Source organism: Agelaius phoeniceus, chromosome 13, assembly GCF_051311805.1.
Source record: "Agelaius phoeniceus isolate bAgePho1 chromosome 13, bAgePho1.hap1, whole genome shotgun sequence".
Lineage (NCBI taxonomy): Eukaryota > Metazoa > Chordata > Aves > Passeriformes > Icteridae > Agelaius > Agelaius phoeniceus.
In genome coordinates this window covers 16,979,037-17,005,322 of record NC_135277.1, presented here as the reverse complement: position 1 = coordinate 17,005,322, position 26,286 = coordinate 16,979,037, and the positions used below count along the sequence as shown (strand labels likewise).

The 26,286-nt window shown below is 51.6% G+C and overlaps 2 protein-coding genes across 4 annotated transcripts in view; both read right to left on the bottom strand.

Moving 5' to 3' along the window:
- Positions 1 to 3: 3 nt before the first annotated feature.
- On the bottom strand, positions 4 to 11,530 carry MAN2C1 (mannosidase alpha class 2C member 1). Its single transcript, XM_054642155.2, has 26 exons — positions 11,387 to 11,530; positions 10,859 to 10,984; positions 10,223 to 10,346; positions 9,903 to 9,973; positions 9,574 to 9,751; positions 8,918 to 9,107; positions 8,456 to 8,562; positions 7,309 to 7,419; positions 6,863 to 6,955; positions 6,635 to 6,751; positions 6,107 to 6,202; positions 5,668 to 5,813; positions 5,170 to 5,293; positions 4,888 to 5,009; positions 4,293 to 4,378; positions 3,661 to 3,831; positions 3,312 to 3,394; positions 3,037 to 3,131; positions 2,810 to 2,914; positions 2,483 to 2,639; positions 2,017 to 2,160; positions 1,829 to 1,938; positions 1,199 to 1,278; positions 938 to 1,083; positions 659 to 762; positions 4 to 585 (listed from the first exon to the last, which is right to left on the bottom strand). Exons 1-26 carry the CDS (start codon positions 11,476 to 11,478, stop codon positions 468 to 470), a joined length of 3,096 nt encoding a protein of 1,031 aa, XP_054498130.2. The 5' UTR covers positions 11,479 to 11,530; the 3' UTR covers positions 4 to 467.
- A 2,683-nt stretch (positions 11,531 to 14,213) lies between these two features.
- The window catches only part of SIN3A (SIN3 transcription regulator family member A), a 32,327-nt gene continuing 20,254 nt past the window's right edge, over positions 14,214 to 26,286 (bottom strand). For all 3 annotated transcript variants that reach the window (XM_077185414.1, XM_054642086.2, XM_054642087.2), the window contains exons 11-21: positions 24,938 to 25,148; positions 23,320 to 23,436; positions 22,394 to 22,632; positions 21,005 to 21,188; positions 20,262 to 20,835; positions 19,609 to 19,778; positions 18,415 to 18,588; positions 17,640 to 17,732; positions 17,203 to 17,297; positions 16,832 to 17,039; positions 14,214 to 15,495 (exon numbers count right to left, since the gene is read on the bottom strand). In XM_077185414.1, the coding sequence (XP_077041529.1) occupies positions 15,265 to 15,495; positions 16,832 to 17,039; positions 17,203 to 17,297; positions 17,640 to 17,732; positions 18,415 to 18,588; positions 19,609 to 19,778; positions 20,262 to 20,835; positions 21,005 to 21,188; positions 22,394 to 22,632; positions 23,320 to 23,436; positions 24,938 to 25,148 (2,296 nt within the window). In that variant the 3' untranslated portion in view covers positions 14,214 to 15,264. The remainder of the gene's footprint in view (positions 15,496 to 16,831; positions 17,040 to 17,202; positions 17,298 to 17,639; positions 17,733 to 18,414; positions 18,589 to 19,608; positions 19,779 to 20,261; positions 20,836 to 21,004; positions 21,189 to 22,393; positions 22,633 to 23,319; positions 23,437 to 24,937; positions 25,149 to 26,286) is intronic.

Genomic DNA, 26,286 nt, shown 5'->3' with positions numbered 1-26,286 from the left:
GTTTTTATGTAATTCTCTTGATTTTTTTTTTTGTTTCCTCTTCTGCAAGGGCAGTGCAAGGGGCAGGCAGGGGGATAAGGGAAGGAGTGGAGTGTGTTTTTACACACTGCTGGACAAGATGAAGGCTGTGACACAGCAGTCACTGTAGAAGCTGCTGGTCCCCAAACCTCTACAGCAGGAGCAGGGGGCACCAGCCTGTCTGCACCTTTGTCCACACTTAAATGAGCTCAGAACTCGCTCAAGACCACCTGCCCTGGTCGGGCAGTGGGCAGCTGTCCTCCTTCCCTGAGGAGCAGGGTTATTCAAGCGCTGCTCTCCAACACTTGGGTGCAGGATGTGGGGACAGTGCCCTTCCCTGGAACTGCTGCCTTGCACAACTCTTGGGATGGGGAACAGCTCAGTCTGTGATTTGAGCTCCCAGGGCTGGTCCAGGTGGCTGCAGCACCAGCAAGGGGCAATGTCTGGTGTCAGTGGCTCCAGACCAGGAGCACGGAGAGCACACGGAAGGGTGTGAAGGAAAGCCTCAGGCCCTGCTGCTCCAGGGGCAGGTGGCCCTGCGCAAGGGGACGCTCCAGGAGGTCACAGCTGGGGGCAAAGCACAAGGCTGAAGGACTGATCTCCATCCCCACCCACCCCCAGCCCTTCTGCATGCACTCACAGCATGGCCTCCTTCACGGGGAGGGAGGTCTGGAGCCAGGCGGTGACTGTGCTGCCGTGGGCCTCGTAGAGACGAACCACCACAGCCTCAGCTCTGTCCTCAGCCTTGGGGAGAGTTTAGACAGATGAGTTCAGACAGATGAGACAGGCACAGCCCCTCTAACACAGGCTGCTGTGCCCAGCTGAGCCTGACCACCACTCGGTGTGGGTGAAAGAGCAAACCCTGCTCAACAACAGCTCCTGAGCCCCTCTGCCTCCCGTCCTCTACCCCAGCACCTGCCTGCTTGACAGCCTCCAGCACGATGGCAGGTGAGCTGACAGAGAAGGCACTCCAGGCTGGGCACTGGGCACGGCTGGCTGGGACCACGTGGAGGGGGAAATTCAAGTTGTAGGCTTGCTGAATCACACCAGCCTCCTGGAAGGAGCCTGCAGCACAAGAACCTCTCTCTGGTCAGCCTCTGTACACACACAGCCAGAGGCACGCTCACCCCAAGGCTCCCCGGAGCAGCTGCCACCCTGCATGTCCCCACAGGTCACTCACCCCTGTGAGGCATCACAGCGTAGGTGAACTGGTGGTGCCCAATGTCTGCCGTGGCATCAGGGGACTTGGGTGCTCTCAGCCTAAGGCAACATGAGGTGAGTGAGACCAGTGCCTTGACAGCACCCAGTGTCACCCAGAGCACTGTGACAAGACAGCTGCTTCCTGTGCTACCTCAAGGCTGGACTCTGACGTGTAAGCAAATATGCAGCAGCAAACAGACCCTGGACAGTCCCAGAAGCTAAAAAACTGGGGTATCATACTGTGAAAATTGCAGCTGATGGAGTCAAACTGAAATAAGACAGTTTGTTTTAGCTTTGTATGCACCCGTAACATTAACACTCCTGTTCCTTTCCTCTCCTTAAGCCTCCCTTTCTGGTTAGCAACAGAAAAGCTACCTGCTACAAATATGAGTCTGATCTTTCCTCAATTATCTTTGAGCACAGTTCACAGGAATTAGTTCTAACTGACTAACATAATGTAAGTCAGCCAAATTCTCAGAAAACAGCCACCCACCAGACTATTTCCTTGTTCTAACTGAGGTCATTTAGGAGCAGGTGTTGCCTTGACTTCCAAGGGACACCTCAGAAGGCAGAGTGGCACAGCAGCCCCTGTCACCCATCCCTCACTCACAGGGAGAGGCTGAGGACGTTCCTGTGGGCCGATGCTCCGTACTTGCAGTCGTTCAGCAGAGCCACCCCAAAGCCGTGCTCAGAGAGATCCAGCCACTTGTGAGCCCACACCTGCAGAGGCACCGAGGGATGTGTTCAGCACACGAGGCACTGCCTGGAGCAGGAGCACCCAGAGCAGCTCCCTCTCACCTCGAAGCGAGCCCAGTCCCAGGACGTGTTCCAGTGCGTCGGCCGCTGCAGGTGGCCAAACTGGATCTCATAGGTGGCGTTTGTGCTCCGCACCTGCACGGGGAACTCCACCTTCAGGAACTTGTGAGCCTCCTTCCACTCCACCTAAACGTGGCAGCAGAAGGATGTCACCATGGGGGACTGGCAGGCAGAGACTGCACTTCTCATGTCCCGGTGTGCAGCAGCCAGTGCGTGCCAGCTACAACAAAAACACAACAGAGTCTCAACACGGATGGACTGGTGGGTCCCACCTCCACCCTTGGCCCTCGGGACTCCAGCCTTGGGCTGCTTGCTGCAGAGGAGGACAGGCAGCAGGGGACTCCAGGGAAGAATACAGGGAGGGGGGATATAATTCAGGCCCAAGCTTCAGCTCCCCAGCTCCCAGCTGCACAGGATGTCAGTGTCACACAGCAGCCACGGGCCAAACCTGGGTCAGGAAGCGGAGGTAGGGGCACATGGCATCCAGGATGATCTCCTGGGTTAAGGTGCTGCTTTTCCCCACCTGCAGGGAGAAGCTCACGCTTCCCCGCAGGCCCCCAGCCAGGGTGATTTCCAGAGGCTTCAGCAGTGTGGTCACTGGCTTCCTAGAGAAAGGAATGAAGGCAGAGATAGTCTCAGCCTGGTAGATCCAAATCCCAATGCAGCAGGCACTCATTACTGCAGAGTGAATGCTCTCTTACAGCTAGGACTGACAGGGAGGCAGGAATCTCAGGGCAAACCCAAAATCCAAGTGCTGCATGCACTGCTCCTCTACCTAGTTTCCAAGTGATAATCCATCACATCCCAGGCATCCCAGTAGAGGGGAACATCATCAAAGAGTGCAAACTGGTTGGCATAGCAGCCATCTGGGACTGATTCTCTGAAAGAAAGTGGAACAGGGGAACAGCAGCATCAGAAGGACTGGCAGTGGAGAAAGGTGCACAGTGAGAAGTCCTGGGAGAGGTTTAAGGAGCTCAGGGCCAGGAACTGGGTGACACAGACCTCCCTGAGTCCAGCAGCTGAAGCGAGGTCAGGCGCCCCATCGTGTCCAGGCAGACAGCAATTACCCCATTGTCCATGGTAATGGAGCCATCCTCCTTGGGAAAAGGCCAGAAACAGGTGTCACAGGCCACACCTGTGGGAACTGAGTGCCTCCAATGCAAATTTAACATGTGCATTCCTTAGATTTCTCCTCCTTTCAACCCTAACCCTGATTTCTCCTCAAACAGCCTCTGATGTGGGGAACACAGACCCGAGGAAATCTGCCTTGTGCTTACCTGTTTCCTCACTGCCACAGGCTGAGGAGGCACAAATGGCTCCTGCACTAGGGCATAGCCCATGCTGGGGACTGTCACCAGAGCTGGAAAGCAAAGAGGTTCTGCTCCAACACTCATCCCAGACTGAACCCTAAGTGACACCACTGCTGCCCTGCTGCTGTCATGTCAGATCTACTGCCTCCTCCCATACCCTCCTCTTCCTCATGCATGCTTCAGAGGACTTCATCCCCTTTCAAGTTGTCCAAAGAACAAATTGAACAGTCAATAAAACCCTCCCCAGGGGAGGGAAAGGCAGAGTATTTCCCTGTTAGGAACTCAGATACAAGAGTTACTGCCAGGTCAGACATACCCAAAGTCTCTGCTCCGTCCGGCCCAGGCCTGGCGATCACCTCGGTGCGTTCCCAGGACAAGGTGTTCAACACGAGGGTGCTGTGGGTGCTGCAGGCCTGGGGCTGCAGCAGATCCCTGCACAGGGACTGCACAGCCTCCTCCTGCAGCTGAGCACCAGCCCTGCGGATCTCTGGGCAATAGAAGGGCCTGAGTTGGCTCTGAGAGAGCTTCTGGCACTCCCCGTGCAAATGTACACACACTTTATCTCCTTCCAAGCTACAATTGCTAATTATCATTAATTATTATTATCTATTAGTGACTCAAGTGTATAATTATTCTGAACTTTGTTGTTACAAGATTACAATGAGCTGTGCCAGCTCAGCTGGAAAATTCTGGTTACTGAAGCCCCTGCAAGCACCCCTGGGCAGGCAGAAACAAACCTTGCTGGGAGTCTATCCTGGCGTGCCAGCAGCAAGCAGAAAAGCCAATAAATTGGGATGGTTCTCAATCCCTTGGCTGCCCTGCTAATCTAACACTATTTCAGACATGCCTGCTGAGCTGCTGGCAGCCCAGGGCTGGAATCTCCCCAGCCCCACCAGGCAGGAGCTGCTCCCACAGGTGAGTGCCCTCCTAGTCAAATTCCCTGCTCACCTGTGTAGTATTGCAGGGCATCCTCAACCACCAGCTGGATGCAGCTGCCTGGCAGGACATCGTGGAACTGGTTGAGCAGCAGTAACCTAAAACAGAGAGCAGAAATCAGGGAAGAAAGTGGCAGAGAGCACCGGATTTGTGTTGGCTTAGAACAAGCTCTTCTCTCAAACAAGAGCCCTGTTTGCAAGACAAACTTAATAACTGTTCCTTATTCCCCCATTACCCAACACTTGAGAGAAAAGGATTTTTTCCACAGCATCCTTTAAATCCCTTCATGTTAGGTCCTGTCAGCTGTCAGTAAACCACAACCAGGGGCAGTAAGAGCTATTTGTTTTTACCCCTCAGGGCTACAAGATACCTTGTTGCACAAGATCAAACAAGCCAGAACTGGGGAGGAAGAAGCTTCGGTAGGAAATGAAGCTTCCAGACAGCAGAGCAGTGAGGGTTTGGAGTTATCTTTCAGCAGAAGAATCAAGCAAAGCAGCAAATTCTTTCCAGGCAGATTCCTGCTCAGTTTATGGCAGGGGCTGTGCACACACAACGCTGCAGCACTGAACTCTGCCCCAGCACCAGCAGTGCTCCTACCCTCCCTCACCTCCAGAGCTGCTGGAGCTGGCTGGCAGGATACTGGAACGCTGTGTCCTGAGCCACAGCCAGGCTGCTGAGCACTTCCACGTCATGCAGAATCCGCTCACATTCCCGGTTGCCCTTCTTTATCTGGTGCCAGTTGAGGACAGAAGGAAGATGCTCAGGAGATGGGCAGCTGGGAGTGGATCTCTCACACCAGCAGCAGAATCCCAGCTCCAGTGCAGGAGGGTTGGCTGCTTGCAGGTGTTGTGAGTTTGCTTGGCCCCCTTGCCTGGGATGGGATCCTGACCTGGGCCTGTGTGGTGTAGGTGCCATTGTGCAGCTCGAGGAAGAGCTCTCCCACCCAGGTGCACAGCTGGGATGATTCCTTCTCCAAGACAGAAAAGAGCTGGTCAGGAGTGGAGATCTGCACCCTGTGGGACAGACACAGAGACAGTGATGAGCTGGGGAGAAGCCTGACATGGCTAATGGTGCATCTGCAACACAACCATACAAAGTATTCCACTCTCCCTTCTCCTACGCTTCTCCTGTGACATTCCCCAGGCACAGCTGCTGTGCTGGCCATTCACCCACAGCTCTCCTGAGGGGGTCACAAGCAGTCCATGGACCTGTGGACCTGTTCTTATAGCTCTTGATGATGGAGAGATTCCATGCCCTGAAAATCCTCCCCAGCCTTCTGCTTGCCTATCTCCCTGCCCTTCTCCCTTTCTTTTGGCACTGCTGAAGGCCAGACCTGGCTCAAAGCAAATGCCCCTGCCAGGAGAGAGGGTGGGAGCTCTCCTCTCACCTGGGCAGCCCATCTGTGTCTCTCATTCTTTTCATCCTGTCCAGCATCTTCTGCGTGGGGCCCCCTCCTCCATCCCCAAAGCCGAAGAGGAACGCGCTGTGGTTCACACGGCCTTTGTCCTTGTTGTTCTTCACTGTTTTCAGCATCTGGAAGGATTTTTGGGCAGCTGTAATCCCCTGGCACCCAGCCCCAGCTCCCACAGCTCCATACAAGAAAGCCAGGTCAGTCTTTAGGGTGCAAAGCCCAGTCTTGCTCTTCTTCCCCAGCCCAAAGTGCCTAAATCAGGCATGGGCACATCTTGGAGTCAGGCACCCCAACAGCCTTTGTCCAACAATGCTGCCAGATATCCTGCTCCCCTCCCAGGCAGGGCCCTCTCCCAGCAGCCCCACAGCTGGCCTCAGGCATTGCCCTTCTCATGCAGGGCTGGAACCTCACTCACCTCTGCCACTCGCCCCTGCATCCCATAGGAATCACCAGGGGGGAAATGGGTCAGGACCTGGGAACCGTCAATGCCTTCCCAGAAAAAGGTGTGGTGCTGGAGGGGAGAGAAAGGAAAATGTGGTGCACAAGGGCATGTCAGAGCCTCTTCAGGGTTCAAAGTGGGCCTTCACTTTCTCTCCAGGGAGGTGCAGGATGCCCTGATGGATCAGTTCAAGGAGAGGACAAGAACAGGGAATGCCACAAGGGCAGGGGCTGGATTTGCTGTCTGTTGGACCTGCACAAAACTCACAGCTTCCTGTCTGAAAGCAGAAGGAATATCTAGGCCAGGGGCCTGGCTGGGATCTCTAATCACATCCTTCCTCTCTCCTACAGCCTGACAGGACATCACTGCCACCAAAACCTAGTGGCTTATGGAAGCAGAGCCTGTGTTAGCTAAACTGAAGAGCTGTGGAACCAACAGGTCGAGCCCTACAGAAGACTCCAGCACCCACAGTCCATCCCCTGGGGAGAAGGCAGCAGAGCTCACCGGGAAGGAGTTCACCAGGTTCCAGCTGAGCTTCTGCGTGAGGAAGCGCTGGATCCCAGAGCCACGCATCAGCTGGGGCAGCTGGGCTGAGTACCCAAACGTGTCTGGCAGCCAGAACTGGGGCAAGGAGCAGAGGGAGAGGGACACACAGGTCAGCCCAGCCTCACAAAGAGCAAGGGGTGCAAGGAGATGGTGGGTGAGGAAGGTGTGAGGGAAAAGAACAAGTACCTCCGAGCAGATCCGGCCAAACTGCTCCTGGAAGAACCTCTGGCCCTGGAGAAACTGCCTCACCATGGACTCCCCACTGGGCAGGTTCCCATCCTGGGGAAGGCACAGGGAGTCCATGAGGAAAGCCAGGCACAGGGAAGGAGAGATCATGTAAGACTCCCATTCCCACCCACCTGACCTGGCAGATTGTCGGGAGAACCTCAGCAGGGCTCAGCAGAGGGGAAAAGGAGGAACACACTAGGGAGTCCAAAGCTCCTTTCTTGGGAAATTATTTGGGAGCATTGTACTTTTGCCAGGCTGGACCCTTCAGACAGCTGCTGTTCCTAGGCCTGGAGACCATCCCCAACCAGACAGGCTCAGCAAAGGCTCTGCTCTCCCCTGGTCCCAGAGGATGGCACAAGGAGGATGTGGCAAGCTCACCACGAGTAGCTCACCATGCTACTCACCATTTCCACCCAGGTGCCTCCCACAGGAATGAACTGTCCCTTGGCCACGAAGTCCTGAATGCGTGCGTAGAGCCCGGGGTAGCAGCTCCGCACCCACTGGAACTGCTGCGCCTGCCAGGGCACAGGGATCAGCCCCAGCTCCCCACACCCTGCCCCTGCTCCCTGCAACACTTCTGGCTCGTTACTTGTTGGAATGCAAGCCTCTCTGAGCTCCTCAGAGAGACAGATGGATGCAGGGGTTGAATTAAAGCCTTTAGAGAAATTAAGATATATTAAGACACATAGATATGAAGCAGAAGTGTAGGTTTAAGTTTTAAGTAAGTGCAAGTGTAAGTTACAGTTTTAAGAAAGTAGAAATATATTTTAAGTACCTTAAGAAACTGTGTTAGCTAGTAAAGGCCCTAAGGCCTAGTTTAAAGTTCAGTAACTTAGTTCCAGACATTTCAAAAACACAGCAGAACTTTGACTGCATCTCTAGAACAGACAGAACTATATGTGTAAACAGATAGAAGTATTAATGTAAATATATAAACTCATACACATAAATTTTAAGTAAGAAAACAGTATATTTGTGTTAAAAGACAATATTATGTACGCAGTTTTTTAGGTGAGAACTGACACTACTTTCATGCTACTTTTGCAGATTAGAATTAAGTTTAGATTGGTTTAGAAAGAATGTTTTAGAATCATGCTTTTACTTAGATTGGTGGTTTTGTATATAAGAGTCCCCCTGTATTAAAAGGAACAACAAGAAGATGACAACAAGAAGACAACAAGAAAGAAGATGACAACAAGAAGACAACCAGGCTCTGGTCCCTGCTGCTGCTGCTGTTCCTGCACGAAGCCTGGGACTCTACACCAGAGAGCAGCTGTTGCAGCTGCAGCTCTTGCCTCAGACTCTATGCCAGAAAGCTTTTAGCATGGGTTTTAATACTTTAGCATGGACTTTTAACACCTTGAACTCTCTGCCTTCAAGACTGATGTACTCATGCAATAAACAACTTTATAGCAACTAACAACCGCCCTTGCCTCCTTGAAGAGCCCAGACCCAAAACAGCCTCGACCCAGTTACATCCTCCCATCTCCTTTCGCTGGAGAAGCAACATGCCACGAGCAGAGGAGAGGTGTCCAGAGGGAGATCCCTCACCTGGGAGCAGGCAAAGGTGAGCTCTGGATTGTGCTCCATCAGATGGACCACGGTGACCCAGCTCCGGGCGCACTTACGGATGGTCTCCTCATAGGGCCACAGCCAGGCTGCAGGGACAGGCATGGCCCCACCATGGTTACTACCTAACACAAGCTCCTCACGGAGCTGGAACCTCTCTGAAACCCCTCCTGGGATGGGAAATCGAGGGGTGAAGCCCAACAGGTGGAAGACAGCAGGCTGTAATTCATCCCTCATCCCCAGTCCCCTCAGTGCTCCAAAGGGCACAGCCAGCCAGACCCACACTCCCACTCTGCCCCAGAGACAAACCAGCAATGTAGCAGCACAGAGGGCCCATTCCCTCCTCTCAAGGTGTGCCTGGAGCCCAAGGGCAGCCTGTTCTCCCCTTGGGCAGTGCACCCTGGCCTCCAGGTGAGAGGAGAGGGAGCGCTGTGCTGCTCTCACCAGAGTCAATGTGGCAGTGTCCCATGGCATGGATGGTGTGCTGGCTCTCGCCGTTCCTCTGGCTGAAGATGGCTGCAGCCAGCTCACGTGCAGCAGGGAAGGTGGAGGGGTCTGTAACATCACACACGTTGACCATCTGGTTGGCAGTGTAGAGTGCCTGGAAACTCCTCTGGTTTTCCTCCCCGAGGAGCTGGGGTTGAGAGGGATAAGAGTATGACTCTGGCCACTGTATCAGCTCAGATGTTACCTGCCTCCAGAACCTGCTGCCTTCTTTCAACTTCTATCTCAGGCAGTCATAACAGGTAAACACCATGTCTCTGCTTCACAAACACAGCCTTTTGCCTTTTCTCACATGCCTTCCAAATCCAGGTTCCACATATGCCCATTCCAAGGAACCATGGTTAACATATCCTGCTTTGGAGCAGAAAGTGGATGAAAGAACACCTGTGGCTTCTCTCAGTTCAGTTTTCTCCTATTCTAGAATATCCTGAGCTGGAAGGGACCCACAAGGATCATCAAGCCCAGACAGTGTCAACTGTGCTAAAGCAGAAGCAGCAAACATTTTCTCCTCCAAGGTCTCAGGTCACAGAACAGCAGCAGGAGAAGATGCAGTGAAAGTGAGGAAAAGGTGAAAGAGGGAAGAGGAGCTCCCAGACCTGAGCCATGTCCAGCAGTATTTCCAGATCCACCAGCAGTTCATAGACATCTCTGTTGAAGACAACCAGCTCAGCCTTGCTCAGGGTAACCCTCCTGTCTGGGTCTGGAGGGGCGATCATGCTGCCCTGGCCAGCTCCAAAGAGCCCATTGCAGGCCAGCTCCACATACAGTGTCAGGCTGTGGGGACCAAGAGGAAACCATCAGGGAGCAGTCACAAGCACCAGGACACAGACAAGGATGTGTGTGTGTGTGTGTCCTCAGCCTCTTGGCTTCCAGCAACACCAAGGTCCCCCAGCATTGGGGGGCTCTGGCTCGCCTGACCACCCACCTGTGAGGCTCTGACTCTTTCAGGCTTCTTGTCAGGATGTAGCTGGTCTTCTCACCTTCTTTGGTCAATCCCTGCACAGGAAGATGGCACATTCAGCACGTGTCAGCAGAGGTCCATGACATCAGGCTGGATGGGCAGGATAAGACACCCCAAAATCCAGCTGGACAGAGGGGCTGGTCCCACACATTGTGGGATAATTGTTGGCACAAGAACAGGGACAGAGCCCTGCACACATCACCACAGAACATGGCAGGGGTTCCAAAGGTCACCCTGTGTACACAGCAGGGCACCTGGCACACCCCTGATCCGTGTCTCCATACCTGGACGGGCTGGGCATCTCGCCACACCATGCCCTCCCCATCGCTCTCCCAGACGAAGTGCACTTCCCGCCCTGCCCATGCTGGGGGGATGCTCAGCTCCACCTTAAACCAGCACGTCTCCCACCTGGAAAAGAGCAGGCAGCAACCTCAGTCCACTGTGTGACCTTCTCCCGAGGGAAAGCACGCTCCCTCAGAGCCCTCCATGGAAAAACCAGGGTGGGGACAGCCCTCGAGTTTGACAGGATTCACACACAAAGATGCTGCCTGTCCATACACACACCTGATTTAACCTCTGCCCTTCTGGAACCCCAGAGAAACTGGCAGTGGCATCTTGTCTGCCCACTGCTGGGATAAGAATCTTCTCCCAAACTTGACAAGCAAACACATCCCCCCCAGAAGCATCAGAGACACAACCGTGGTCCCAAGAACTCTCAGCAGAAACCAGCAAGAAATTTGTCCCTTCCCTCATGAAATCTCCCTTAGGGCTTCTGAGCAGACACCTCCAAGCACTCAGCAGGGAAGATCAGCTCATGCCTTCACCGGGGAGAGCTTGTGAGCACTCACCCACACAAATACCTCGGAGACACGAGCTCCGACCCCACCAGGGGCACAGCACCACCGAAACCTGCTACTCACGTGGGCCCGAAACACTCTCCCACTTGAGCCGGCACGAATTCCTGCACCACAGCCTCCTGGTACGGGATGCGCCGCGGAGTCTGGAAGCAGGAGAGCGATGCCGGGGGACAGCGATCCCCAAAAAGCCTGTGGTGGGAGACGGTCACATGAACAAGATCAGTCCCGCTCGGACTAGCCCGGAGTGGTACAGAGAGCTTGCACAGCACGGCTGAATCGCCCTGCCGCCACCCATCAGCCTCAATAATATTAACAGCGAATAAATATTAATTCATTTATTCGCTGAGGAATAAGGGGCCCTGTTGGCCCCGGGTGGCCAGGGGAGGGCAGGGGCTGAGGGGCTGTGCCGTGGAGTCCCGGGGCAGCGCTCCATGCCCACTAAGGAGAGTGTGTGTGTGAGATTTGTCATCTCAGCGTGAGCGCCCCGAGGCCCCGCACCCACGGCCGGCAGCGCCCGGGGCAGCGTCCCCACCCCGAGGGGACACAGCGGTGCGCCCCGGGGGTGTCCCGGAGAGTCCCCCCGCCGCCCACCTGCCCCGCAGGTTGCAGTCGGTGAAGTAGGTGTCGGACAGGAACTTCTCCACTCGCTCCAGGGCCGTCCGCCGGTGCTTGATCGCGGCCATGGCAGCGGCCGAGCCCACGCCCCGCCCGGCGCGGCGCAGGCGCGGCCGAGCCCCGGAGCCCGCCCGGAGCCCGCCCGGAGCCCGCCCGGAGCCCGCCCGGAGCCCGCCCGGAGCCCGCCCGGAGCCCGCCCGGAGCCCGCCCGGAGCCCGCCCGGAGCCCGCCCGGAGCCCGCCCGGAGCCCGCCCGGAGCCCGCCCGGAGCCCGCCCGGAGCCCGCCCGGAGCCCTGGCCGTGGAGAAGTTCCTGTCCGACACCTACTTCACCGACTGCAACCTGCGGGGCAGGGGGGCGGCGGGGGGACTCTCCGGGACACCCCCGGGGCGCTCCGCTGTGACCCCTCGGGGTGGGGACGCTGCCCCGGGCGCTGCCGGCCGTGGGTGCGGGGGCTCGGGGCGCTCACGCTGAGATGACAAATCTCACACACACACTCTCCTTAGTGGGCACGGAGCGCTGTCCCGGGGCTCCACGGCACAGCCCCTCAGCCCCTGCCCTCCCCTGGCCACCCGGGACCAACAGGGCCCTTTATTCCTCAGCGAATAAATTAATTGATATTTATTCGCTGTTAATATTATTGAGGCTGATGGGTGGCGGCAGGGCGATTCAGCCGTGCTGTGCAAGCTCTCTGTACCACTCCGGGCTAGTCCGAGCGGGACTGATCTTGTTCATGTGACCGTCTCCCACCACAGGCTTTTTGGGGATCGCTGTCCCCCGGCATCGCTCTCCTGCTTCCAGACTCCGCGGCGCATCCCGTACCAGGAGGCTGTGGCGCAGGAATTCGGGCCAGCTCAAGTGGGAGAGTGTTTCGGGCCCACGTGAGTAGCAGGTTTCGGTGGTGCTGTGCCCCTGGTGGGGTCGGAGCTCGTGTCTCCGAGGTATTTGTGTGGGTGAGTGCTCACAAGCTCTCCGTGGTGAAGGCATGAGTTGATCTTCCCTGCTGAGTGCTTGGAGGTGTCTGCTCAGAAGCCCTAAGGGAGATTCCATGAGGGAAGGAACAAGTTTCTTGCTGGTTTCTGCTGAGAGTTCCTTGGGACCATGGTTGTGTCTCTGATGCTTCTGGGGGGGATGTGTTTGCTTGTCAAGTTTGGGAGAAGATTCTTATCCCACCCTGCGTGTTCCCTGGGTGAGGAGAAGGCAGAACGCCCCTCATCACTCTCCCTCAGCCTAAGCAATCCTGTACCCTCCTCTCCATGTCCTGGTTTGCCTCCAAATCGCCCCAAAATGTCATTATCATTAGGAGGGAGAGAAGAATCTGTACACGATGCTCAGCCCTGATGTTTTAATGGAAATACTGCGCTACAGTGAAGTTTACAACATTGGTATAGAAACCCCATGGGTTGTGGGCTGAGAATCACATTACAAATACAAAAAGCAAGATCAAATAAAAAGAAAATTAGAAAAGAAGCAAACCTCTGCTATTGTACAGGCTGGGAGCAGAGCTGGGATGTCAGATGGAGCACCAGAGGCAGAGGCCTCCCCACGGTGTGTCCCAGGGACCTGCACCAGCCCCCTTGGCTCAATGATGGGCAGGCACAGGACCCTCCTGGCATAGGACCCACCAAGCAGCAGCAGCTGGTACTCCCAAGCTGGCCAGAAGTCTAAATCACCACAGATTTTCCCTTCCACATCACCTTGAGCATACACCAGAATAAAAAAAGGGGGGAAATTATAGGGGAGCGTGCATGACACCTTTGGAATGGAAGAGGACACATGAGAGCCCCTTCCTGTCTGGTTACAGCAAAGGAGGAGAAAGGAGACAGGTGATTTATTGCTAGCAAAGTGTGAAAATCCCCTGCTGGGCTTTTACTTCTCTCCCTCTTCTCCAGAGGCAGCCCCCATTCCAGACCTGCCTGCTGTGCATGGGCTGCCAATGACTCGTGGTCCCTCGGGGCTGTGACTCCCACCCCGGCTCCAGGTCCCCCTCAGCCTCACTGTGGTGGCAGGGGGGGAGAACCTGGACCTAGATGATATTTAAGGTCCCTTCCAATGCAGACCCTTCTGTGAACCTGCTGTCTCAAAACACAGTGAGTCCAGGGACAATGGAAGCCACTCCAGCTGTGCAGCACTGGCAGCATGGAGTTTTGCTCAGAAAGCCACCTCCTTTTGAGGAGACACGGTGCCGTGGTGGCTGTCGTGGCTTACAAAGTCTGTGCTGACTTCTTTATTTTTAAATTCAGAATCTTCCCCCGCATTTTAAATATCTGCCAGCGTTAAATTTCTCTGCTTAAAAAAATATATATTCCATATGTGGATTTCTGGAGTGAAATGCAACAAGCCCCCCCCAGTCCCTCCTCCTTCTCTTGCCCACACACACACAGAGCAGCTCTGTCGAATACTGGCTTGGTAGTTCCCATGATGTTTTCTCCAAGACAGAAAGGGAAAAATACATCAGCACAATCAGCCCCAGCTGAGTTGCTCAGCAACACTTCCCAAAAGTGAAGATCCTTGGAGCTGGAAGACAAGGTGGATAAAAATTACCCACCAGGAAAAAAGCCAAACATTAAAAAAAATTAAAATTATATACTCTATATTTATATTTCTTTCAGGCTGCTTATACCTCAGTTGTTTAACCCCCAAATGCACATGCTGCCTCTGCTGTTTCCTCTTGCCAGCCTTAGAAAAGGGGTTGGATTACACCTCCCTCTTCCCCCCTCCCCTCTCCCACCCCAAAACCTGCATGTTGCAACAGTGCCTCAGACCAGGAACACGGCTGTGGGTGAGCGAGTGTCTTCCTCCAGTTAAGAACAAAGACATTATTTTTTTTATTTACAAAAAAAGGAGAAAAAAGTTTCCACACAAAAGCACTACAATGATAACTCCCTTTGGTAAAAAGTGTAATAAATGTCTCCATCGGTCTGTCTGTCGGTACTAATTCTCAAGCCACCTGGTACTAATGGTACACAAGAAGCTAGTACAGTTATGCTAGCACATCAAGCATAATTCCTTTAATTAAAAAAGAAAAAAAAAACAAAAAGAAAAAAAAACCCCAAAAAATTGACAATTTGTACATTTATTTACAAAAAAGGAGGGGAACATGTTAAAATCGTGTTGTTCTCTGCTGTGTGTGTGTGTACGTACATGTGTGTGAAAAGCTGGTGCATGGCACTAGGAGAGACTAGTAAACAAGCAGGTACAAAAAAAAAAAAACAACAAAAAAAAAACAAAACCAAAAACCCAAAATAAAAATAAAACAGTTCCACTGGCACTAGAAAGGACAGACCGATCTGCACAGGGTGAGTCCAGCCTGGGAGGGAGGGGAGGGAGCGACAGGAACCCGGGCTGCGCTGCCCCGGCCCCACGCCGGAGCCCGCTGGGAGAGGGGAATCCGGTGGTGACAGGCACCTGGGGACTTCGGGGACACATCCCAGCAGTCCAGGCACCTGGGGACCTCGGGGACACATCCCAGCGGTCCAGGCACCTGGGGATTTTGGGGACACATCCCAGCGGGCCGGTGGTGGAGAGCATCCTGCTCCCCTCCCTCGCCGCTCGGGGCCTCCGGGGAGTCAAAGCCTCAACGCTGCTGGTGTGTACGAGCTCGTGGTGTTTTCTCTGGGATGGCTCAGTTCAGAGAAGGGTCCTTCCTGCCCAGAAAGGGCCGGCAGCCCACGGCCCTGGGCAGAGATCCACGTCCCCACGGGGAAGCCCGCCGGGACAGGCTGCACCAGCCACGCACTAGTCAAGTGGCCATGTGACGGAGATACACAGTGAGGGGAGAAAGGCATCTCCCTCCTTCCCTGGCTGCGTGCACACACACACATCCCCCGGGCTCTTCCTCGCCCCGGGGCACTCCTAGGGTGTCTTGAATATCGTGCCGTATTTGACGCGGTACTTGTTGATGCTGACAAAGTGCAGGGTCTCTGTGTCACAGGTGGTGGTGCAGGGCACCAAGCCCTCCAAGCCTTCACCCATGAGCCACTTGTTTGTCTCGGCTGCCATTTCGCGGGGCACGTGCTCCTTGGTCCATTTGTCCACCCAGGCCTGGAACCGCTGGTGCAGCCGCTTGCTCACCCTTTCGTGGGACTGCAGAGACAGGGGAGAGGTGTTAGGAAAAGGCAGCTCTGGCCCCCAAACTGCAGATTACACCAAGCTTGGCTACTGGGTGACACCGGCAAGGAGATCAAACACACATGGAATTTGTAATGCAGGCACTGAACTAACAACAGAGGGAAAGCTCTGATGAAGGCTCCCCCAGTCTCCTCTCCAAGCAAATATGTGGCAAAATGAACTCAGAAATATAATAAAGTTTATGCTCTTTGTTTAATACAGTTCATGGGCTGAGCCTGAAAACTGAATGCCCAGCTCAGATTGAGTCCCTTCTGCATTACCCTCCTCTGCTAGCACCCAGGACCAGGCAAGTCCTGCTCCTCCCAACCCTCAGAGTCTGTCCCCAGCCCCCTGAGAAGATCACAGTCCCAGGAAAGAGCAAGATCAACATGCGTTACACCTACTGGGGACACAATTGCTACAGAAAATTAAGACCCAGGCTAGGTGTAACAGGCTCAAGAAGCTCTGACTTAACAGAAACATCAGGAGAGGAAGAACTGTGCACTCTTTTGGGTAAGAGCATCTGCCTAAGGAATGGAAAATGCAGGACAGATGTTACAAAGCCATGGCTACAGTCATAATTGAAAACAGCCAATATAATTAAACCTCCAGATTAAAACTTACAGATTTTATTATTTGTTTGTTCTTCTCTCAGAGACTGAACTGCTTTGGGGTGTTAACTGCTAAATCCAATAGATTTGTTTCCAAAATCCAATGTAGCTTCTACAGCTCCCTCAGTGCATTCCAGTAACCAAGGGCTAAGCTGCACGCTACATATTTAACACTTCAAGCTCAGATTCTCTGTGAAGAGCACTGGCACACAGTATCCTGCTTATAAGCTTACATTTCCTTGAGGTTCATGCCAGTTGAATAAAATAGACGGAATTCAATCAAAATCCTCAGTATCAGCATTTCAAAGAGTCACTATGCTGCAATAAAATGCTCTCATCTGATGTGGATGCAAAGTTTAAGAGAATTATTTTACAACTAATGAACTAAAGCCACTATCTATATCTCATCAACAAGAAACATGGTAAGTAGTTGTTTTATAAACCTAAATACATGACAGAAGCGGATGGAAATATTCCCATAAGATGAGAAAAGGAGAGTGTCAAAGCATTGAGATGACTAGATCTGTTTCCTCCAGTGCAATCCTCCTAAATTTCACCCATCTGGAGTCACAAGCTGTTTTCATCTTGGATAAACCCAAACCTTTACAGCTTCCCAAACAGCTGGAAAGGCAATGCCTCCTTCCTTCCCCTGGGTCCCAGGAAACACCAGCAGCCCAGCCCGTTCTCTGGCTGGCTCCTACCTGCTGAGCTCGCAGCAGCGCGGTCCTCCTGTACATGTAATCCTCTGATTTGATCACGTACACCATCTTATAGGAGTTCAGCTTGAATTTACACTCCACCTTGTCCAGGCTCTCCATGTTCTCCATGGACTTCTTACTGTTTCCCTCCTTCCCTTCCTTCTCCTGCTGCTCCCGACCACGCTGACACTTGCGGATCCGCCTCAGATTCCTGCAAACCAGAGAACCCCTCTTGGGATTAGCACACACCCCCTGGGTGTAAACTCAGCTTAAGGCCAGGCTGGACAGGGTCTATGGGAGGTGTCTCTGCCCATGGCAGGGGGTGGAATGAGATGAGCTCCAAGGGCCTTTCCCAGCACAGCCTGGCCTCTCACCTGGGCAGGAAGACGGGTTTCTGGGCCAGGTGCTCGCGGAGCTCGGGGGAGGTAGAGTCAGAGTTGACGTACCGCTCCACGTAGTCAGACCAGCGCTGGAAGCAAGCACAGAGCACACATCAGCCACTGCCCTCCCACCAAACAACTGCAGGGCTTGAGGAGGCTAAGCTGGAAGTCATGCAGAAGAAGAACACAACATGCCTCCTGAAGGTTCTGTGCATCTTGTGCCCAAAAAGGCAGGTACAATGGTTCTTTATGTGGTTTTGAGTATTTTCTAATATGAAATAAACCAAGAAGGATTTGCCTTCTCACATCAAAGGAAGTTTTATGGCACATCCTTGATGTTTCTTTGTCTTGTGCTAATGGACCACGCCACCACTCAGCTGGACACTCAACCTTGACCGTCACAGTCAGCTCTCTGGACAAGCTGCCCTTACCTCTGCTTCCACAGGGTCATCCGAGTTTTCCTCTTCTGTGTCCAGCAGCTCAATGGTTAACTGAACTTGACCTCTGCTCTGAATGAACATCAGCTACAAAGAAAAAGCAGAAAGAACTTCAGCAAGAGGAGGTATGAAATAGAAACACCTTCACTTCTCACTGGGGCAAAGGGACAAGGAAGCAAGTTGGCAGTTTTGGGGGCTTCTTGAGCCCTCAAAGTAAGTTTGTGGGCATGGGAAGAGATATTATACACTCAGGCTTTTATCCAAAGTACTTCTCTGGCTCAGAAAGGGCCTGACCACTTCCTGCCTCTTCAGCAAAGGAAGTATGGATTTGATTAGCACAGGTTTATTAGCAATGTATGCAGGCAGCAGTGATTTAATGCCCAGTGAGTAGTGGCAGATCTCCCAACAGTCAACAAAACTGAGGCATCAGAGAAACAGGAGAGTTTGAGCTAACAAATCAAAGCAGTGGCAGCCAAGCAGTCAGTATGATACAGCCCAAAGCTGCTGTAAAGCACAAGGGATATTCATTGCTTTTCCAGGAAATATATTCCTCCTTGAAACTTAATTTCTGAGGGGCCCTTACAGAAGCATTAACCTGTTCTAAAAGCTGGCAGCACGCACACTGGTTTTGGCTGGGACAGAGTTAATTTTCTTCATTTTTGGGTGCCTAAACAAGGCTCTTTTTCAAAAGACCAGTGCCTCTCCCTTCTTCCAAGGCACCCCCTCAGCTCCTGCTGGTTTCCCACTGCAGTTCAGAGCCTGGCTTTACCTTGAAGCAGTTCTCCTCGGACATGAGCTGCTCGGCTTTGCGCTGGTAGGCGGCCTCCAGGAGCGTGCGGGAGGACTGGGACGCCAGGAGGCCTCCGGTGGCCCCGTTGCTGTTCTCTGACAGGTACAGGTCTGTCACCTGCACACAGATCTCATCGCTCACGATGTGCTGCAGCTGCAAACAGGAGCAACAGGTACAAGGGGTTTGTCAGGGAGGCTGCTACACCCCCATCAGAATAGAATAAAGTAAGGGTGTGACAATGGGATTGAGCTCAAGCAAAAAAAAAAAAAATCCCTTAGCTTCTTCCACTTGCAGATGATCTCTGCTGCTATGTGAAAAGCCTACAAGATCTTTAGAAAAATTAGCAGGTGACAAAGCACAACAAGTCAGAGAAAAACTACACACAGAGAACATTCTGATCAGCAGCAGGGGAGGAAGGGCCAGAGCTCTGTGACACAGCGTGTCCTCTCCTCACCACCAAGAGGCTGCTGCTGTGTCTGAGGAGAGGGGTGGGAGGTTTAAGATCAAATCCATATTTTGTGTAAGTTTAAAAATCAAAAGTCTCCCAACTGTCTTCTGAATTCAGTTAATCTCTGGACTGAAGGGCTTCTGAAGAGCAGCTCTACCCTTCTGAAAGAGGAAAGCCCTTTCAAGCTATTCCACTTCCAGCCCCTTGTGTCTGTTTTTGTTCTTTATGCTACAAAAAGGCACAAGAATTTTTCCTTTGCTCACGCATTCTTCCTACCAACCCAATAAAAGGACTGGAGTTTAACAGCCAAAATGAGCTACTCCAGCAGCCAGATAAAAGAGACAAAAGGTTTTTAGAAAAAGCATGCACTCCTACAGCACTGATGGAAAGGAAAGGAACTATTTAGATGGAATTTCTTTGGGTTTTTTTTTCAAAGCTAAAGCAAGATTAGCTCTGGACAGGCTTTGAATACTTACATCCTAAAACATACAGAAAACTTTGTAGAAAATGTTCTCAATAATTCAAACAGATCAAAAATCACTCTCTATCATTTCTTTACTATGAGGGTTAAAGAGCTGGGTGAAGAAACACCCTGAATTTACCTTTTTACCCCTGAAATTCCCCACGTGGGCATACAACACTGCCTCCAATGCAAGCCTGGAGCAAACAACCTGCCTGCTGTCCCTGTCCCACCCCACCCAGCCCCCAGGCCACGCTGCAGGCACCTGTCTGACGATGCTCTGGATCAGCTTGTCCATGGTGAAGGCGATGTAGGCGTGGATGGTGAACATCTCGCGCAGCGAGTCCTCGTACTGCGATGAGTCCATGTTCCCGTCCAGCAGGTTGCGCACCATGTCCAGGAAGGCCGGGTAATAATCCTCAACGTCGATGTCCACTGCAGCAGGAGAGAAGGGGACACATGGGCACACCACCCCCAGGAAGGGCTGCTGGGAGTTCTGGTCCTCAGGTGACCCACGTAAGCTGAAGAGTTACTTAAACTTGTCCTTTATGGACATAAATCTTTGTACATAAAATCTTACCTTTTAAGGCCGCAGGTATTTTCATCATCTTTTGTTTTCTAGCTCTAGCTTCCTCATGAGCAATTTATTTCTGAAAGCTTTTACTTAGGGAATCAAGTTCCCTACTTAGGGATATGCAAGTGTACAACGAAAGCTCTTATGAAATAACTGCTGTGTATTATCCTTCTGCTAGTCCAAGTCCTATGTTCTCCACATCTTCCCATCTCCCCAGGGATAATAAAAAAGAGCCCATCTTAAAGGCTCACCGCTGTCACATGCCTGAAGACACCAAACACCCTGTCAGCACGCTACAAACAGAAACACCATTTTCCCCCAGCCTCCCACCAGAAGTCACTCACTGGGCTCCTTCAGTCGCAGCTGGATGGCAGGACTGTCACTCTTGTCTCGCTTTATGCCCAGCACTTCCCTCTCCCACTCCCGTTCCCGCGTCTCCTCCTCGATCTGCCGCTCGGCCTGGGTGCAGATCCGCAGCAGCCGCAAGCACAGGATCTGGTGCAGCCTCATGAAGATGTACCAGTTGCTGTTCACGTAGAAGAGGTTGTAGACCTCATCCATGCCCCGCAGCTTCTGGGCTGTCGTGTTGTTGAACATCAGCTTGGTTTTGGGAGGACTGCCCCCAACACCGTTGTGCTTTTTTGCAGCCCCGGTGGCTTCGTCCACATCCATTTCCTCCTCTTCTTCCTCCTCCACATCTGAGAGTTCACCTCGCTGAGCAAACAGCAGGTCTGGAATGAAGTGATACATGATCTGCTTGATTTTGTACTTGTCCTCTTTCTGGATTCCCGTCTGCCGCTTCACGTGGTGGATGATGAGAGAGGCAGCATCTTCCAGGATCTGCTTGTCTTCATAAGCTAGTGAAAGGTGTGGGCCTGTGGGGACTCCAGCATTGTCTTCTGAAGCCTGTTCTTGCCTCTACAAAGGAGAAACAGCATAAAAATCAGCCTAAACAATCCCTCTCCACCACCCAAGAGCCTGCTAGAAACAGGTTTCCTCCCTCATCAAGCTGTGAGGAAGAGAAACCGAAACTGCACTAGCAAAGTGCATAAGGTCAAGGGAAGGAAACTACTGGTGATCATCTCACCTCATCATAGATGCTTTCAATCTCATTGAGGAGACTCTTTGACCTTAGGACCTTGGTATCATTCTGCTTGAAGTTGATGCCCTGGTGGTCCAAGGATTTCAGGTAGTACTTCTCATTCTGCTCTCGCCAGACTTTATTAAATCCTCTCTGGGCTTCTCGCCACTCTTCCTCTTTCATCTTTAACCTTGGATCAAGAAAACAAAGGTGAGCTAAGAGGTGAGCATATAAGAAAAACCTCAGCCCGTGGTTCTTAGTGGGTGTTGACAAGAGCTGAACTCCCAATGAAATGGGCATGGATTAAAGATCCCCCAGAAAGGAGCTTTCCAGGAGGTGCCCCCTGGACACACCCTTCTGGAGAAACCACTCTGGGTTTCTTTCACGTTTAGGTAAAACCATGCAGGAACAAAGCAGCCCTAGGAGAGGGAATAAAGGGACAGGGAAGGCAAAAAAGCTGGTCCTGGTCTCTTAGAAATCCCCAGAAAGCTCCACCTGTGGAACAGGGGCAGGTTAGTTTGGACAACTGAACAAAGCATGGACACCTGAGTATCCTGGGAATGCACTCCTGAACCTTGACTCAGCATCCCAAGCAAAGCACCCCTGATTCAGCTGAAGAAGGGTAAGGAAACTGGGACCTTGCAGGTATCCTGGGAAGGCTGCTCTGCCCAGCTCCACAACTCCAAAACACAGGACCAAGAGCCCCACAGAGATAAACCAGCATGTGCTGCTTACACATCCCCTTGACCTTCCCCAAGGAGTTGCAGCATCCACTCCCTTTTAACTGAGGAAGGGGAGGCTGACAACAGAAACAGGACTGGGAATCTGAGGCTAGCAGAGACACCATGATCTGGGCACACAGATCCATAGGATTTGGAAAGGGATCACAGTTAGCCCTGGGACAACAGTTCCCTTATCTTACACACAGTGCTGACACCAGGGAAGAAAAAAGTTTAAGAGGAGACAACAGAAGCTCTATATCCTTCCAGCTGAGCTATAAGGATTTTGCTTCAGGAGGGCAATTCCCTCTAGGTGATTATTATGGAGTATACCAACTGTCCAGAATATAAATGAATATTTTAGTTTCACACAATAATAGAATGATGGAATGGCTTGGTTCAGAAGGGACCTTACAGATCATCCTGTCATAGATCAGAAGGGACCTTGCAGATCATCCACCCTCTGCCATAGACAGGGACACTTCCCACTGGACTATGTTGCTCCAAGCCCTGCCTGGCCTTGAACACTTCCAGGGCTTGGGCAGCCACAACCTTGTGGGGTAAATTCACAGCCTTGTGGAGGGCACACTCAGCCATGTTTCCATAAATTTGGAGGGCACGGAGTGCATCACCCTTGGGAAGGGACCCTGGGGCAGGGTGCTGGGGCAGTCAGTACCTTTTCAGCACGATGGGCACAGCCACAGAGGGGTTCTTGCGCAGCCCATCGATGATGTCAGCTGCTTTGTCAGCGTATATCCTCTGGAGAGCCTTGCGGTGGATCACCTCCGAGGTGCCCCCCAGGGTGTTGTCCAGCCGGAATTTGGCCTGCTCCTCCGCAGACAAGCGTGACAGCTTCTTCTGGATTGCCTCGAGAACGCGGATGGTTGCCAGGTTGGTCTCCAAGACAACATCCAGCTGGAGAGAACAGTGCATTAGCCGTAGCATTTGAATAGACAAAACACGATACTTCACGGAGGCAAACATTCAAGTGACACGAAACAAGAAGCTGTGCCTGTTTAACAAGGTGTACTCGAGCACTTTGGTGTTCAGCTGCTCTAAAATAATCCAATTACATTTCATCCGCTGCCTAAATAATACTGTGGAAGAATTTAAAGGCTACTAGAATGATACAATTTGGAAATTACATCTTCCAGCTGGGAGTAGAACACAATTGACAGTTACTCTACAAAAGGATGTGCCAAATCTGCGCAGATTCAGGTAATTGCCCAGCTAACTTCCATTTCCAGTCAAAATGTCAGTCATTTAAAATCCTGAACATATTGCTTTGCAGATGATTACAGGGGAATGCATGTTCTCATGCACTATGTGGGCAGGAAGAACAGAAAAGATGCAGCAATTCCATGCTCGGCCATTCAACAATTTCATGTGGAGTGGGGTGAACGAAGAGCTCCACACAAAAGGTGAGGGGCGGGGGTGGCAGCTTACACTGCTTCTTGCATGAAGAGAAAACAAGTTTTTATGCCAAAATCCAGGTGGCAGACACAATAAAAGATACAGAATTAAAGGTATCATTACATCAAACTCATTAACTGTTCACAGAACAGAACTTTCTGAGACATGAACCAAGGAAAAGCAATTTACCTCAAAACGCTCGTCCTCACACCTGTAGATGTGCTCTTCATATTGGGTCTTCTTGGAGCTCACAAATGTGGAATCTTCAGACCAGGACGGGAAGGAGACCCAGGTGTCATTCAAAACCTTTGAGGGAGAACAAGAGTCATGGTCAGTGTTCAAGGGGATCACACCTGGCCAGCTTCAAGAGCAGTCTTCTGATGGGGCAATCTAATTCCCAGCTGAAAAAGTGTGTGTGCCTTCCAAAGCCCAGCATTCACAGGGCAACCCCAAACAGCCAGAACCCAAACAGCCAGGCAGCCTGAAAAATTCATAGGCTGGAGCTCTGAGGAAAACCTTGTGGGAGAAGAGGAAAATAAAGGTGAAAGGAGCTTTTTCTGCTACTTTGGATTAGTCAGCTGCAACCAGCTGGTTCCCCATGTGTGATTCACCATCACACTGTATGGTCACCACAGCAGACCTGACTGTTAGACAGGACACAGTTGCTGCCTCCAAATAAGGCTAATTGGAAGTACAAAACCATACCCCAGCACCACTTTTCCTGACAAAACAGCTCAGCACCTGCAGCTTTCAATATAGGAGCAGAACATTAAAAAGCAAACAAACAAACAACCCAACAACCACCTCAAAGAGGCCAAAGGCAAAGAATGATTTTGGCAGGCAGTCTTGAAAACCAGGTCCAGTTTCCATAAACTCAAAGCCTGAACAACTGAGTCATTAGATTCTCACAGGAGAAAAGTTTGTAACTGCATCACACAAGAAGCTTTTGAGAGACGTGTCAAGACATGGATTAAAAATTCAGCATTTCAGGGAGAAAGAAAGATGCATCTGAGGGAATACGTGGGAGAATCTGTCTACAGAAAACATGATTTTCTTTTAAAGTTGGCCTAGAGACAACTCTGAAAGCAGACTAAGTGAGAATTTAGGTAAAAAGGTAGCAATAATCCTGAATTACATACTACCTTGTAAAGGACCTCTGAGATCACATTAGGAACACACAGAAAACCAGTTCTTCATCTCCTGCTTAAGTTTGCAATCTTAATGTTCCTTTCACAGGTCATACACATAACACATAAATAAGATGTAGGAGCATTGGGTATGTCAGTAATTAACCATCATAACTATTCAGTAGGTTTTTCTCCAGCTGCCTCGCAACACTCTATGCAAACCTTTCACAAACTTCTGGAGAAGAGCTGATGCCAACCATCAAAGCCACGTGGGTACCACATCTCCCAGCCAGCTCCCAGCATAACCCAGTTCCTAGACTGACACCTCACCCTGTGCAATAACTTCTGGCTATGATCCAGATGTTTATGGGAGTGCCACCAGGAATTCCTGAGCTGTGCTCCCCTGGGGCTGCCACACACACAGCACCATCCCGAGCCAGGATGGTGTGCCCACACATGCCTGGCTGCAGGAGCAGCATGGAGCAGTGTGGAGCAGTGCAGGGCAGGGAGCTGCCTGGCCCCAGCCCCATGCCCACCACCACCAGCCACGCCCTGGCACCCCCCAGGAACCTTTCCAACACGGGGATACAAACAAAATCCCCCTTCCTGCTCTGATTTGCTCGCTTTTGCTTTAAAAAGGCTGGGAAGAGCCTTGCCCTGTGGCGCAGCTCCTGCCTTACCTCTTTACACAGTGGAGTCCTCCCCGTGCACTTGGGCTGCTGGTAGCTCTTGGGCAAGGCTCTGTAGCTGGAGCCCAGCCTCTTGCAGGAGGCATAGTCAATCTCCATGGCAATCCCCTCAGTAGCCCGTTCCTTGGGATACGTCTCCATGTGAACAGACTCCTTATATCCCAGAAAGTTTTTGAACCAAGTGAACAGTTCTGGGAATTTCCTAAAATAAAAGGAACAAAGTGAAAAATGAGCTAAACAAAATGCAAACAGCCCAAGCTGTGATGCTGAGGCTACAACTGATTACTACAGAGAACCCTCTAAATTATCAATCTGGTGAGAAGACCCTCTCTGCTCAACCCCATTCCCACAGAGCCTGACCAAATGGGAAGCAAGCACCTGCTGTTGATCAGGTGGGGATTGCTCTCCTGGTGCAACTAAGGTGCTTTAGGATTAGTGACCAGCAAGGAGCAGCTGTCAAAGCTTTTGCTACAGGGACAGCACTCGTGGCACAGTCACATCTGGGTCTCCCCAAACTACCCTGGTACTGAACTCAGGCCAGGTTCCTCATTGTTTGCCAATAGTATGAACCTTAAACCAGACCTTTCCTTTCCAGAGGCAGCAAGAAGAAACCAAAAGGCAATTCTGTAACTACACAAAAGGTTTCAACCAGATTGCTTCAACCAGACTTCACAGAGCAGCATGAATCACAGAGAAACCTTTGCCTGCAAGGCCCAAGTTTGCCTGTTTGCAGAATTTCCTGAAAAATTTATTTGTCTAAAATACAGCATTTGTTCACATCCTCTTATTTCATGCAAAGCTCCAGCAACAGGATGAACTGAACCTGTTACTAATTGAATCACTAGTTATTAACTGCTTTTTTGTTATATGGCAAAAGATGATGTCCAACTCCAGAATAAAAACACCCCTGTATTTTATCTTTCCCTAGAGTTAGGAGCACAGGCAGTAGATGGGAAAAGTACAGAATTTTCTTGTCAAATATTGCCCCTTTTTTACCTAAAGTCAGGCATCCTGCTGATGCCTGGATAATTCCAGTGGACCTACAGAGCGAGTGGAAGCTCCTTAGGGCAGTTTCTCTGCACAGTAGCTACTGTAATGGGGTCCTGAACCCAATTTATGTTGCTACTGCTTTCTCCCTTGGAACCAGCAATTCAGTGCCCAGGCAAAAGAAACACTTATCCTGCTGCCCAAAGTTGATGAGAGGATATCTGTTGGTTTTAATAAATTAATAGAGCGGTTCTGTACATTGCTGACAATCATGGAAGTTGTAAATTCTTATTTAAAGTATAGAGTTCTTTAACATTTTTAGTTGTGTGACAGAATTCAGCTGCTTTTTGGAA